We start from the raw sequence: 11,670 nt of genomic DNA, 5'->3' as shown, positions 1-11,670 counted from the left end.
GGGGCGGGGGGGGGGCGCGGCGCGGGGGGGGGCGGGGGGGGGGGGCGGGGGGGGGGCGGGCGGGCCCCGGCGGGGGGGGGGGGTGCCGAGGGGGGGGGGGGGTGGGGGGGGGGACACCGGGCCCGTCTCGAGCAGCTCCGGGGCTCACGGGAGGGGGGGATGCGGGAGGGGGCGCGGATGCGGCGGCGGCGGCACCGGGACCCCCCCGCCGCCCCCGGGCGCGGATTGGCGGCGGCGGGGGCGCAGGGCGGGGCCGGCCCGGTGGAGCCATGACGTCACCGCCGCCGCCGGTCCCGCCCCGGCCCCGGTCCCGCCCCGGTCCCGGTCCCAGCCCCGGTCCCAGCCCCGGCCATGCCGCCCCGGCCCCGCCGTAGCCCCCGGTGAGTCCGGTCGCGCCGCGGCGGGGGGCGGGCGGGGGTCCGGGGGGGGTTCCGGCAGCTCCTCGGGGCACCGGCGGGGGGGGGTCCGTGGCCTCCGGGCACCGGGACGTGCCGGGAGGGGTTGGGGGGCGACCCCAGGGAAGCGGCGCGGGGTGGCCCGGTCGGAGCCCCCCGCATGTCCCCGGTGCCCCCCGGTGCATCCCGGTTGTGTCCTCGGCTCTCCCCGCTGTCCCCACTGTCCCCAGTGCATGCTGGGGTGTCCCCAGTGCCCCCAGTGCTTCCCGGCTGTCCCTGGGGTGTTCCCAATGTCCCCAGTGCATCCCGGCTGTCCCCAGTGCATCCTGACTGTCCCTGGGATGTCCCCAATGTCCCCACTGCACCCTGGCTGTCCCTGGGGTGTTCCCAATGTCCCCAGAGCATCCCGGCTGTCCCCACTGTCCCCAGTGCATCCTGACTGTCCCTGGGGTGTCCCCAGTGTCCCCACTGCATCCTGACTGTCCCCAGTGTCCCCACTGCATTCTGGCTGTCCCTGGGGTGTTCCAGTGCATCCCGACTTTCCCTGGGGTGTCCCTGGTGCATCCTGGCTGTTCCCGGTATGTCCCCAGTGCATCCCGGTGTCCCTGGGATGTCCCCCACTGTCCTCCATCCCACCTGCTGGTCCCCACTGTCCCCAGTACACCCCAGCTGTCCCCTGCGTGTGTCTCTGCTGTCCCCACTGCATCCCTGACCGTCCCCAGTGCTGCCACCGCATCCCTGGCTGTCCCTGCGTGTCCCTGGCGAGTCCCAGCTGTCCTCGATATGTCCCTGCACCCCGAGGCTGTATCTCTAGCACATCCCACTTGTCCCCGGTGTATCCCTGCTGTCCCCAGGGTGTCCTTGCTGTCCCTGGGCTGTCCCTGGGCTGTCCCCGGGCTGTCCCCAGTGTGTCCTGGCTGCCCCCAGAGCAGCCCAGCAGGGCTGGGGACACTCAGGGATGTCACCACACGTCCCTGGGCTGTCCCCAAAGCAGCCCAGCAGGGCTGGGGACACTCAGGGCTGTCACCCCATGTCCCTGGGCTCGGGGTGGGGACCCTGGTGTGGGGTAGCCCAGGGCCAGCCCGTCAGGGCCACGCTGGTGTGTCCTCGGCCGCGGTTTGGGCACGTGCCCTGTCCCCACACCGTGTCCCCACAGTGCCCGGGGCAGTGGGGACGAGTGACTGGAGTGTGTGTGGGGGGGGTGACACCGGGGAGGGGACCTGAGCTCTGGGTGCCCTCGGCTGTCCCCGAGCCGTGTCCCCCTCCTCACAGGGACCCTCGCGCTGCCCCCGCGGGGCCCCACGCTGGGGGAGGGGACGGCCGCGCCGTCCATCTGTCGGGGCCCCCCCGGCTGTCCCCGCCGGGGGCTTGGGGGGGCCGCGGGCTGCTCTTCCCCTCCAGACGGAGCCTCACTTCCCCCCGTGACGCAGCCGGAGCCGCCGGCCCCGGGGCCGCTTCCTGCGCGGGGGGCGGGCGAGGGGCCCACGGGCACCTCGGGGACAATGGGGACCACGGGCACCCGCATGGGATCACCCCGCGGGCTGCAGGGGACAGGGACAGCACGTGAGAAGCATGGCCGTGCCCTCCCAGACCCTCTTCTTGTCCCCTCCATCACCCCCAGATCCTCTTCTTGTCCCCTCCATCAGCCCCCCCAGACCCTCCTCTTGTCCCCTCCGGCCCCCCCTGTCCTGCCGAGCCCCCCACGCCGCGGTGCCGTGGGGTCCGGGTGAGCCGGGGCCGCGTGGCCCCATGTGAACCCCGAACCCCCCCAAACCTCACCCGCGTGGGGTGGGGGGTGGCGGCCACGTCCGGGGTTCACGGCCCGGCTCCGCTTGCAGCCCCGGGGGGCTCCCCGAGGGGTCCCCGGCTCCGGGGGGTCCCTCCCGAGGGTGCAGACTTCCCCGGGGGGGGTCCCTCCGTGGGGTGCCCGGTCCCCCCCGGCCGTGCCCGGTGCCGCAGGGGGATTCCCGGTGCTCCCTCTCGCGGGCCGGTGCCCGGTGTCCCGGGGGTCCCCGCGCCGGTTCCCCGGGGTTGGCGCTGGCGGAGCCGCGCACCGGGGGCGGCGGCGGCTCATCCCCGGCTCCTCCCCGGCCGCGGCGGGAAGGCGGAGCCGCCGCCGCCGCCTCCCAACAATAGCGCGGCCGGGCCGGGCCGGGATGGAGCCGCTGCTGCCGCCGGGACCGGCCCCGGGGCCGCGCTGAGCCGGCACGGGCGGCACCACCGGGAGCTCCGGGCGTGAGTGCGGGGCCGGGGCTCAGCGCGGGGCCGCAGCGGCACCGGCGGCGGGGGGAGCCCCGGGGGGAGCGCGGGGTGTGCGGTACCGGGAAGGGGGGCCCGTCTGCACGCCGGCGGCTCTGTGCACCGGGTCTGCGCATCGCGGTGCCCCGGGGCCGCCGGGGTCAGCCCCGGCCCGGGGGTGCTGCACATTCCGGTGCCCCGGGGCCGGTGCCGATCCCGGTCCCGGTGGTGCTGCGCATCCCTGTGCCCCGGTGGCGGGGCCGGAGCCGGTCTCGGGGGCGCTGCGCATGCCGGTGCCCCGGGGCTAGTCCTGATCCCGGTCCTGGGAGTCCTGCGCATCCCGGTGCCCCGGGGCTGGTCCCGGTCCCGCTCCCGGGGGTGCTGTGCTTTCCCGTGCCGGCCCAGGGCCCTCGCACCCCCAGAAAGGGGCTGGGTGGCAGGAGGGCTCCCTGTGGCTCCCAGTGCCGGTGGGGTCAGGACTCGGCCCTGGGGGTCTCCTGAGGCCTCGTCCCACCCCCCTCAGCCCTATTTTCCCGGCAGGTGACACCACGGAGGGACAGGGCTGGGGAAATCCCGAGCCAGGTAAGGGGGGTCTCTGCTGCGCAGGGTCTGGGGGTGCCACGGGCCGGAGGACACTGGCCAGGGCCAGCAGGGGCCCTCCTGATGCGTGTCCCCTGCAGCAGCGATGTCGGAGAGCGTGGCCGAGGCACCGGGAGCCGGGAGCCCCACGGCCCTGGGCGAGACGGGCACCAGCCATGAGCTGCTGCAGCGGCTGCGGGAGCTGGAGGTACACGGGGATGGGACCACCGGGGCACGGGACCACCAGGCAGCCATGGCTGGTGCCACCAGGCAGCCATGGCCACCATGAAACCGTGGCCACCATGCAGCTGGTGCCAAGAACCAGCCGTGGACCCCACAGCCCGGGCACTGCGGTGATGGGCAGCGCTTTCCATGGCCCTTGTGTGCCACTGCTCCGGGGTCAGCTCTGCCCCTCTATGAGTGGCTCTGGGTCCCACCAGGAAGAGGAGGAGGGGTCCTCTTGGTACCACGGGGGGGTCCAGGTGCACGGGCCCCTCCACTGCATCCCCTGAACTGTCCCTGCTCTGTCCCAGGCAGAGAACTCGGCCCTGGCCCAGGCCAACGAGAACCAGAGGGAGACGTACGAGCGCTGCCTGGACGAGGTACGGGGACACAGGGACACACACACGTGTGGGACACGTGTGCACACGTGTGTGCCAGGGCAGCGGGCTGTGTGTGCCCTCCCACCCCACCCAAACCCCCCTCTGCTCCCCAGGTCGCCAACCACGTGGTGCAGGCACTGCTCAACCAAAAGGTGGGTGTCAGGAGGGCCAGGGAGGGTGTTGTGGGTCTGGGGGGAATGCTGGGGGTCTGGGGGGGATGTTGGGAGTCTGAGGGGTCCTTTCTAACCTCCCCACCCCCCTGCCCTGGCCAGGACCTGCGTGAGGAGTGCATCAAGCTGAAGAAACGGGTGTTCGAGCTGGAGCGGCAGAACCAGGCGCTGAGCGACCTGTTCCAGCAGAAGCTGCACCTCTCAACCGGGTCCCTGCCCCAGGTGTGCCTGGGGCCACGTTGGAGCTGGGGGGGCCACAGGGCAGAGCCCCACCAGAGCTTAACCCACCGTCTCCCTCCTCTCCAGCTGCCGCTGCACCCGGTGCCAGTGCCCCTGGACGCCCCCGTCACCCCCCAGCCATGTTCTGCAGAGCAGCCGCCCCCCCCGCTGCCCCCCGGTCTCTGTGTGCCCCTGCCCGAGGTGGGTATCAGTGTCTGCAACCCCCCCTGTCCCTGTGTCCCCTTCTCTGGGCTGTGGCACCCCCTCCCCTTTCCCTCTTCCCAGTGTCTGCTGTCCCTAAGCTTGTGGGACCCCATTTCCGAGGCCCACGGCGTCCTCTCCTTCCCTCTCCCTGGATCCTGGGTGTCCCCACCCACGTGCCTGTGGCATCACCCTTTCTGTGGTGTCCCTGTCCCCGTTGTGTCCCCATCCCAAAGCCCATCACGTCCCTCTCCGTGTCCCCAGGGTGTCCCCCTGGTGCCGGGGGGGTTCAGTGCCGGGTGCCCACGGGGTGACGGTGCCCGTCCCCCGCAGGTGCTGCCGCCGGTGCCGTCGGGCAGCCCCGGGCTCAGCCCCGGTGCCCCCCCTCTGGACGCCCTGTCCCCCTTCTTCAAGAAAAAAGCCCAAATCCTGGAGGTGCTGCGCAAGCTGGAGGAGACGGACCCGCTACTGGGGCCCCCCCTGGCCTCCCCCGGCTCCCCCGAGCCCTGCCCAGCCCCGGGCTGGCCCCCCTGCCCGCTGCGGGGGCCGGGGGCTGCGGGAGGGTGGCGGGGGGCCGAGGGCAGCCCCTGCTCCTCTCCGGAGGAAGGGGGGCCGCCTCGGGGGGCTCTGCTCAGCGCCTTGGCCGAGCGGCTGCTGCGGGGCGAGGCGGGGGGCTGCTGCCGGCGCAACGGCGAAGCCCCCGGGGGACCCCCCCGGCAGCGGCGCGGGGACCACCCCGCTTTCCTGGGGCTCTACGCCCCGGGCGAGGAGAGCCCCGAGGGGGGCTTCACCCCGCTCTCACCTGGGGGGGTCCCCAACGCCCTGCCCTCCCCCGCCAAGGTGCTCAAGCTGCCCCCCCCGCCCGGGGGGCTGCGCCTCAGTCCCCAGGTCGCCCACCCCTCCAAGATCCCTTGTCGTGGTGCCCACCCCGAGGCCTCGCCGGGGCTCAGCCGCCGCGCCTCCCCCGACGCCCCCCCGGAACCCGGCTCCCCAGAACCCCCTGCCTTCCCCCTGCCCCACGCCTTCGAGGCGGCCGAGCAGCCCCCCGGGCCCCCGGGTCCCCCGGCCGGTGGTGAGCGGGCGGCCGCCTCCCCCCCCAGCTCCCGCCGCGGCACGGGGGGCTCGGCCCCCGCCCGCCGCCCCGGCAAGAAGCCCCCAGAGCCGGGCTACCTGCCCTTCAAGGAGCGCCTGGCTGCCCTGGGCAAGCTGCGGGGGGCTGAGGGCCGTGAGCCCCCCGGCCCGGGGCGGCCCGAGCGGGGCCATGGGGCTGAACTGCGCCCCCCACCCCGGGGGAACATGGGGGGCAGCCTCAAGCACCCCGAGCCGGCGCACGGCACAGAGCCCCTGGCCCGCTGCTACTCCTCCGGCTCCATGGGCGACCCTGGCAAGGCAGGGGGCAAGGGGCGCGCGGCCACTGGCAGGACCCCGCCACGGGCCCCCCCGGCTGCCCCCACCAAGTCCTCCCGCAGCCCCCATGGCAGCCCCACCAAGCTGCCCACCAAGACGGGCACCGGCAAGGCCGGGGCGCCGCGGGCCGAGGAGCCTTCGGGCGCCAAGGCGGGCGGGGGTCCCCACAAAACCCCCGCGGCCCCCGAGCCCACGGGGCCGGCGCCGGGCGCCGCGGGGCACTCGGCCATCGAGGAGAAGGTGATGAAGGGCATCGAGGAGAATGTGCTGCGGCTGCAGGGGCAGGAGCGGGCGCCGGGCGCCGAGGCCAAGGGCAAGGCCGGGCTGGCGAGTTGGTTTGGGCTGCGGCGCAGCAAACTGCCCGCGCTCAGCCGGCGCGGGGACGGCGGGCGCGGGCGGGAGTGGGCCGGGACCCCCGCGCCCCTGCGCAGGGAGGTCAAGTTGGCTGCCCGCAAGCTGGAGGCCGAGAGCCTCAACATCTCGAAGCTGATGGAGAAGGCGGAGGACCTGCGGAAGGCGCTGCGGGAGGAACACGCCTTCCTGCAGGGGCTGGCGCTGGAGAAGGGCAGACCCCGCGGGCCCCCCCGCGGCCCCGGCCCCCTCCCCGTCATGTACCAGGAGGTGACGGCCGAGACCTTCATGCAGCAGCTGCTGGACAGGTGAGCGCCCACCTGGGTCCCCTCGGGGTGGGGGCGAGCGTGGGGTATCCTGACGCGCTGTCCCTCCCCAGGGTGGACGGGAAGGACGTTCCCTACGAGACCCGTCTGGAGCACAAGCGGGAGCTCTGTGACCTCCGGCGGGTCCCCCCCGACGCCAAAGACCCCCGGCTCTGCCGCCCGCCCCGAAACGGCATCGTGGGGCACCTGCGGGAGCCCCCGGACAAGGTGAGGACTCTCCCCAGACCCCAGGCTCCCGGTTTTGGGGGATCCCCAGCCCCTCACCCTCCGTGCCCCTGCAGGTGCCGGACGTGGGGCTCCGGGACGAGCTGCCGTCGGACGAGAGCTTGTCCGAGTCGGGGACATCGCAGCACTTCGCCGGTGAGGGGGTGACGGGGGGGTTACGGTGGGGAGGGGGCACCAGGGTGGTCCCCCCCACCCCAGCACTGACCCCTCCGCCCGTGCCGCAGCCTGCGGGTCGCTGACGCGGACGCTGGACAGCGGGATCGGGACCTTCCCGCCCCCCGACTATGGGGGGGTCCCAGCCAAGAGCACCCCCAAACCGCGGGGCCGCCCCGAGGCGCTGCCGGGGGCTATGCCAGCCGCCGCCACCAAAGTGCCACGCAAGGCCCGGACGCTGGAGCGGGAGGTGCCCAGCGCCGAGGAGCTGCTGGTGCCCGGGAAACACCGGAGCGCCCCGGGGGGCCGCCCTCCAGCACCCCCCGGCCCACATGGGCACCGTGCTGCACCCCAAGGTGGGTGCCCCCCCGGGCAAAGGGTGTGCCCCACGCTTGGCTCCCCCGTGATGGGGGGCATTGGGGTGGGCCCTGAGGCCAGTGCTGACCCTCTGTATCCCACAGACACCGGGGATGACACCGGGAAGCCGCGGCGTGTCCAGCAGAGCAAGAACTGGACCTTCCCCAACGCCAAAGCCTGCGGTGCTGCCGACCCCTTCCTGTGCCCCTCCGAGGGGCTGGAGGGGCTGCACCGGCCTGTGCAGGTAAGAGGGGCTTTGGGACCCCTGAAACCCTGTCATGGGGACCCTAAAACACTGGTGTGGGGACCCTAAAACTCTGGAGCAGGACTCCGAAACCCTGGCATGGGGACCCCAGACCCTCCTGCCCTCTCTGCAGGGACGGAGAAGCCACGGGGGGGCCATGGGGAGCGGATATGGGGGGACTCATTGAAGCACTGGGATCCTTTGCCACATCCCCACGTGCCCCGGTGGGGGTGCCAAGGCCCTGTAACATCCTGGGGGGATGAGGGTTTCCTCCCACAGGGTCCCCCCACAATAAGGGGATGGTGGTGGGTGTGGTGAGCACCGGTGGGGAGCGGGGGGCACGGGCAGCCCCCCCCTGCCCACCCTGTCCCTCCCCAGGCACCCGTGTGCAGCCCGGCCGGGCGTCGAGGGGCGTCCCCGGAGGCCCCCCCGCCGCTGCCCCCCGCCCTGAGCGCCAGCAGCAGCCGGACCCCCAGCGCCTCGGACGTGGGGGACGAGGGCAGCACAGAGGCCCGGTCCCGGGATGGGGGGCACGGCCCCCCCGGGCTGGAACACTCCGAGTCCCTCAGCGACTCGCTCTACGACAGCCTCTCCTCCTGCGGCAGCCAGGGCTGAGCCCCCCCCCGGCCGCGCTCCCACGTCTTCCACCCCCCTCCCCACTGCTCCTGCTCCCACTCTGGGGGTGCTGCCTGGATTGGGGGGTCCCGCTGTCCTGTCCCCCCCCTTCTCCCGGCTCTCTCCCATGGTGCTATGGCCCTGTACAGCCCCCACCGATGGGTTTTTAACTCAATAAAGCTGCCCCCCCCCCGGGTTATTTATATACGTGACGGTGCAGCCGCTGCGTCCCTGCGCCGGAGGGAAGGACAGGTGGACGTGGGGATGGAGGGACGGACAGACGGACACGGGAGATGGAGGGAGGGGGGCCGAGAGTTTGGAGTCTGAGCGGTTTATTGAATCATCCCGGTGTACAAAGAGCGGAGACGGCGGGATTTGGGAGCGCTGGGAATCGCGACGTCCCCGCGGCCCCTCCCAGCACAGCTTCACTTCTTGGCACTGGTGCTAAAGGGGAGGCTCCGCCGCTGAGTTTGGCTGAGGGGGTCCCACCAAACCCCCCCCCGGCTGGTTTTGGGGCGCTCACGGCTTCCCGGGGCAGGAGAACGTTCTGGGAGCCAGCGGGGCTGGGGATAAACCTCCATGGAAAGGGGACACGTGGGTGACCCCCCCTGAGGGCCATGGGCTGGGGGGAAGGAGGGCTGTGGGGGAGCCAAACTCCAGCAGGACCCACAAATTGGCCAATTTTTAATCAAAAAAAAAAAAAAAAAAAAAAAGAAAAGCCGAACGAGAGAAAAAAACCCACGAGGTGCGAAAGCTTCCGGCTGCTTCCTCGGCAGCAAAGCACAGCCCCTTTAATGACAGGGAGGGACAGGAGGGGACATGGGGACACGGGGATGGCTCCACCTCGGCCCGGAGCCGCTTCACTTCTTCTCCTTCTTCTTGTTCTGCAAGAGGAGAGGTGGCCACGGTCACCATTGGGTCTGTCCCCATCCCGCAGGGCAGCTCTGTCCCCTGTCCCCCACCCCACAGGGCAGCTCTGTCCCCCTGTCCCCACCCTGCAGGGCAGCTCTGCCCCCCTGTCCCCCACCCCACAGGGCAGTTCTGCCCCCTGTCCCCCACCCCACAGGGCAGCTCTGTCCCAGGGCCCCTCACCCACCTCGGACATGCCCAGGATCATCAGGAGCTCCCGGAAGATGTTGACGAAGTCGAGGAAGAGATCCACGCAGTGCCTGTGGAGGGAAGGAGGGAGGGAGGGAGGGAAGGAGGGAGGGAGGGAGGGATGCATGCTCAGGGGGTGCCACCCTGTGCCCTGTGTCCCCCCCCTCGTGTCCCCAGCACCCACCAGATGTAATCCTTGTCCCCGTTCTCCGCCTTCTCGATGATGAGCTGCGTGTCGAAGAGCACGAAGCCGCACATGATCATCAGAGCCACGTACAGGTTGGCCTGTGGGGAGGAGAAGGGGGCGTGAGGTGGGGACAGTCCCCTGCTGGGGTCACCTGCCTGTCTGTCTGTCCGTCCTCAGTGTGGTGCCGGCAGGTGGGAGGGGACTCACCGTGAAGACCCAGGTGGATCTCACGAAGGCGTTAACCAGGGAGGAGAGAAGGAGCAGGGAGAGCCCGGAGAGCAGGAAACCTGCAGCAAGAGAGGGTAGGGAGTGAGGCCTGGGCCCTGCCCACCCAGGGGAGCCCCTGGACTTCCTGAGAGTCCCCCCCAAAGCCCCTCTCACCTCCCAGGTAGAGGTAGCTGCGGCGCCGGGCGTACAGGGCGCTCAGTGAGAAGCAGGCGAAGATGGTGGCAGTGCCCAGGAAGGCGGTGGGGATGATGCTGGGGGGGAGGAGAGAGGGGTCAAAGGGGTCTGGGAGGCAGCCTGGGGTGGAAAGAGGGTCTAGGGGCTGATGGGGACACACACTCCTACCTGGGGTTGATGGAGATGCACATTTGCAGGAGGGGTCCCAGGTTGGTGCCTGGAAGGACAGAGCTGGGTGTCACAGGAGGCATTTTGGGGGCTGGGGTCCCGCAGGACATGAGGGGGGGTCTCTGGTGCCCACCCACCTGTGAGGAAGGCGAAGGCAACCAGCATCCCCAGCCGCTTCTGCTCGGTCTCACGGTTGTGCGGGGTGGCTGTGAGCCAAACCATCAGTCCCAGCGCACCCAGGCCGGTCAGGAGCCCAAACTGGGGGAAGGATAAGAGACACGTGAGGGCTGGGCATCGCCCCACCCGGGTGGTGGCAGAGCTGGGGTGCCCCCCAAAGGCCCCTCACCTGGAACAGGTGGGTCACCATGTTGACGTAGGCGCCCGCGGCCGCCACGAACATGCAGAGGGCGAAGCTGCCATAGACCCTCTTCAGGTGCTCCTGAGTGGAGGTCGAGCTGTGGGCGAGGGGAGGGGGTGTGAGGGGGGCAGAAGGGGCTGGTGCAGCCCCCCTGCCCCCCGTGCCCTGCCCAGGGGTGTCACTCACATGTGGGAGAACTTGAAGAGGGCGTCGAAGTTGATGCTCCGATCGAAGACGTTCATGGTGCCAGGCTGGGATGGGCCCAGGGCCGCTCCGCAGGGTGCAAGCTGTGAGGGGACAGGGGGGGTCAGGGGGCACCAGAGCCCTCCCACACTCCCCCCAGGAGCCAGGTGGGAGCCCAGGAGCAGCGGAGCGAGCGGCAGGAGCTGGGAACTGCCCGGGCTGCGGAGCCTCCCTGGCCCAGCTGGTGCAAGCGCTGCCGGCTGTTGCGAGGCCCCCGGGGACCCCCCGGGTGTTGCGGGGCTGTTGCAAAGCCGGTACGGCCCCCGGGAACCCCCGGGGGGGTTGTTGCCAGGCCCGGGAGAGCCCCCCTGGGAAGGCCCCGCTGCCGCGGGAGCGCTGCCGGCAGCTGGAAATGTCGCTGCGCCAGGTGACTATTAGTGCCCGTAATGACGTCCCCGGAGGTGGCTCCGGCAGCAGGAGGCTCCCGGCAGGGCCTCTTCCTCCCCTTCCTCTTCCTCCTCCTCCTCGTCCGGCCGGCTCAGCCGGCTCTGTCCCCTCTGGCACCTGCGGGAGTCCGACCTGCCCGGCCAGTGGCACGAGCCACCTGTCCCCGAGGGACACAGGGGACCCCAAAGGGCCCAAGGGGATGAGGGATGGGGGGTTTCAAGCAGCACCCCCCCGGTGCAGGGGAGGATCTGCGGGGGGGGGTCTCATCCTGCGTTACACCCCAGCACGGGGACAGTGACATCGGGCTGGTGCCACCACGGGGCTGGTGCCACCAGGCCATGGGGACCCCCCGGTCACCCCCCGGCGGGGCAGGGGCGGAGGTGCGGCCATGGGGACAGTCCCCGCCGGGCTGTGACGGCTGGAGGTGCGTGACAGGGCTGTGACAGGGGTGTGGCAGGGGTGTGGCAGGGGTGTGACAGCTCCCCCCCGGTGTTAACAACCCCCCCCCGCCCGGGCCCCCCCGGGCCCCCCCTTCCCTCAGGCATGGCCCGCTGGGGGCCGGGCCCGGGGCGGCAGGAGGACCCGGACCCCAGCCCCCCCCTCCCCGGCTCCCCTCGGAGCCCCCCCGGCCCCAGCGCCGCTTTCGCTTTCGCCGGTGCCGCCCCCGCTCGGGCCCGAGCGACCTTTACCCGCGGCTTTCTGCACCCGGCCCGGGCGCTGCCCCGTCGCTTCCCCTCCTCCCCCC

The 11,670-nt window shown here is 72.1% G+C and overlaps 2 protein-coding genes across 3 annotated transcripts in view; one reads left to right on the top strand and one right to left on the bottom strand.

The window, feature by feature from the left end:
* The first annotated feature begins 3,135 nt into the window (after positions 1 to 3,135).
* On the top strand, positions 3,136 to 8,266 carry NCKAP5L (NCK associated protein 5 like). The gene is made up of 12 exons (XM_027668490.1): positions 3,136 to 3,215; positions 3,314 to 3,420; positions 3,746 to 3,814; positions 3,928 to 3,966; positions 4,087 to 4,206; positions 4,291 to 4,404; positions 4,738 to 6,470; positions 6,542 to 6,695; positions 6,770 to 6,848; positions 6,938 to 7,222; positions 7,328 to 7,467; positions 7,846 to 8,266. The coding sequence occupies exons 2-12, from the start codon at positions 3,319 to 3,321 to the stop codon at positions 8,080 to 8,082; spliced, it is 3,072 nt and encodes a 1,023-aa protein (XP_027524291.1). The 5' UTR covers positions 3,136 to 3,215; positions 3,314 to 3,318; the 3' UTR covers positions 8,083 to 8,266.
* Positions 8,267 to 8,397: 131 nt separating this feature from the next.
* Positions 8,398 to 11,670, bottom strand: part of TMBIM6 (transmembrane BAX inhibitor motif containing 6) — a 3,749-nt gene continuing 476 nt past the window's right edge. For both annotated transcript variants that reach the window (XM_027668529.1, XM_027668530.1), the window contains exons 2-10: positions 10,482 to 10,582; positions 10,284 to 10,392; positions 10,075 to 10,195; positions 9,938 to 9,986; positions 9,749 to 9,846; positions 9,575 to 9,654; positions 9,365 to 9,465; positions 9,179 to 9,251; positions 8,398 to 8,966 (exon numbers count right to left, since the gene is read on the bottom strand). In XM_027668529.1, coding sequence (XP_027524330.1) covers positions 8,943 to 8,966; positions 9,179 to 9,251; positions 9,365 to 9,465; positions 9,575 to 9,654; positions 9,749 to 9,846; positions 9,938 to 9,986; positions 10,075 to 10,195; positions 10,284 to 10,392; positions 10,482 to 10,537 — 711 coding nt within the window. In that variant the 5' untranslated portion in view covers positions 10,538 to 10,582 and the 3' untranslated portion in view covers positions 8,398 to 8,942. The remainder of the gene's footprint in view (positions 8,967 to 9,178; positions 9,252 to 9,364; positions 9,466 to 9,574; positions 9,655 to 9,748; positions 9,847 to 9,937; positions 9,987 to 10,074; positions 10,196 to 10,283; positions 10,393 to 10,481; positions 10,583 to 11,670) is intronic.

Source organism: Corapipo altera, unplaced genomic scaffold (assembly GCF_003945725.1).
Source record: "Corapipo altera isolate COAL_440 unplaced genomic scaffold, ASM394572v1 290, whole genome shotgun sequence".
Taxonomy (NCBI): Eukaryota; Metazoa; Chordata; class Aves; order Passeriformes; family Pipridae; genus Corapipo; species Corapipo altera.
Note: the sequence above shows the minus strand (reverse complement) of the source record. Positions and strands in the feature narration are given on the sequence as shown.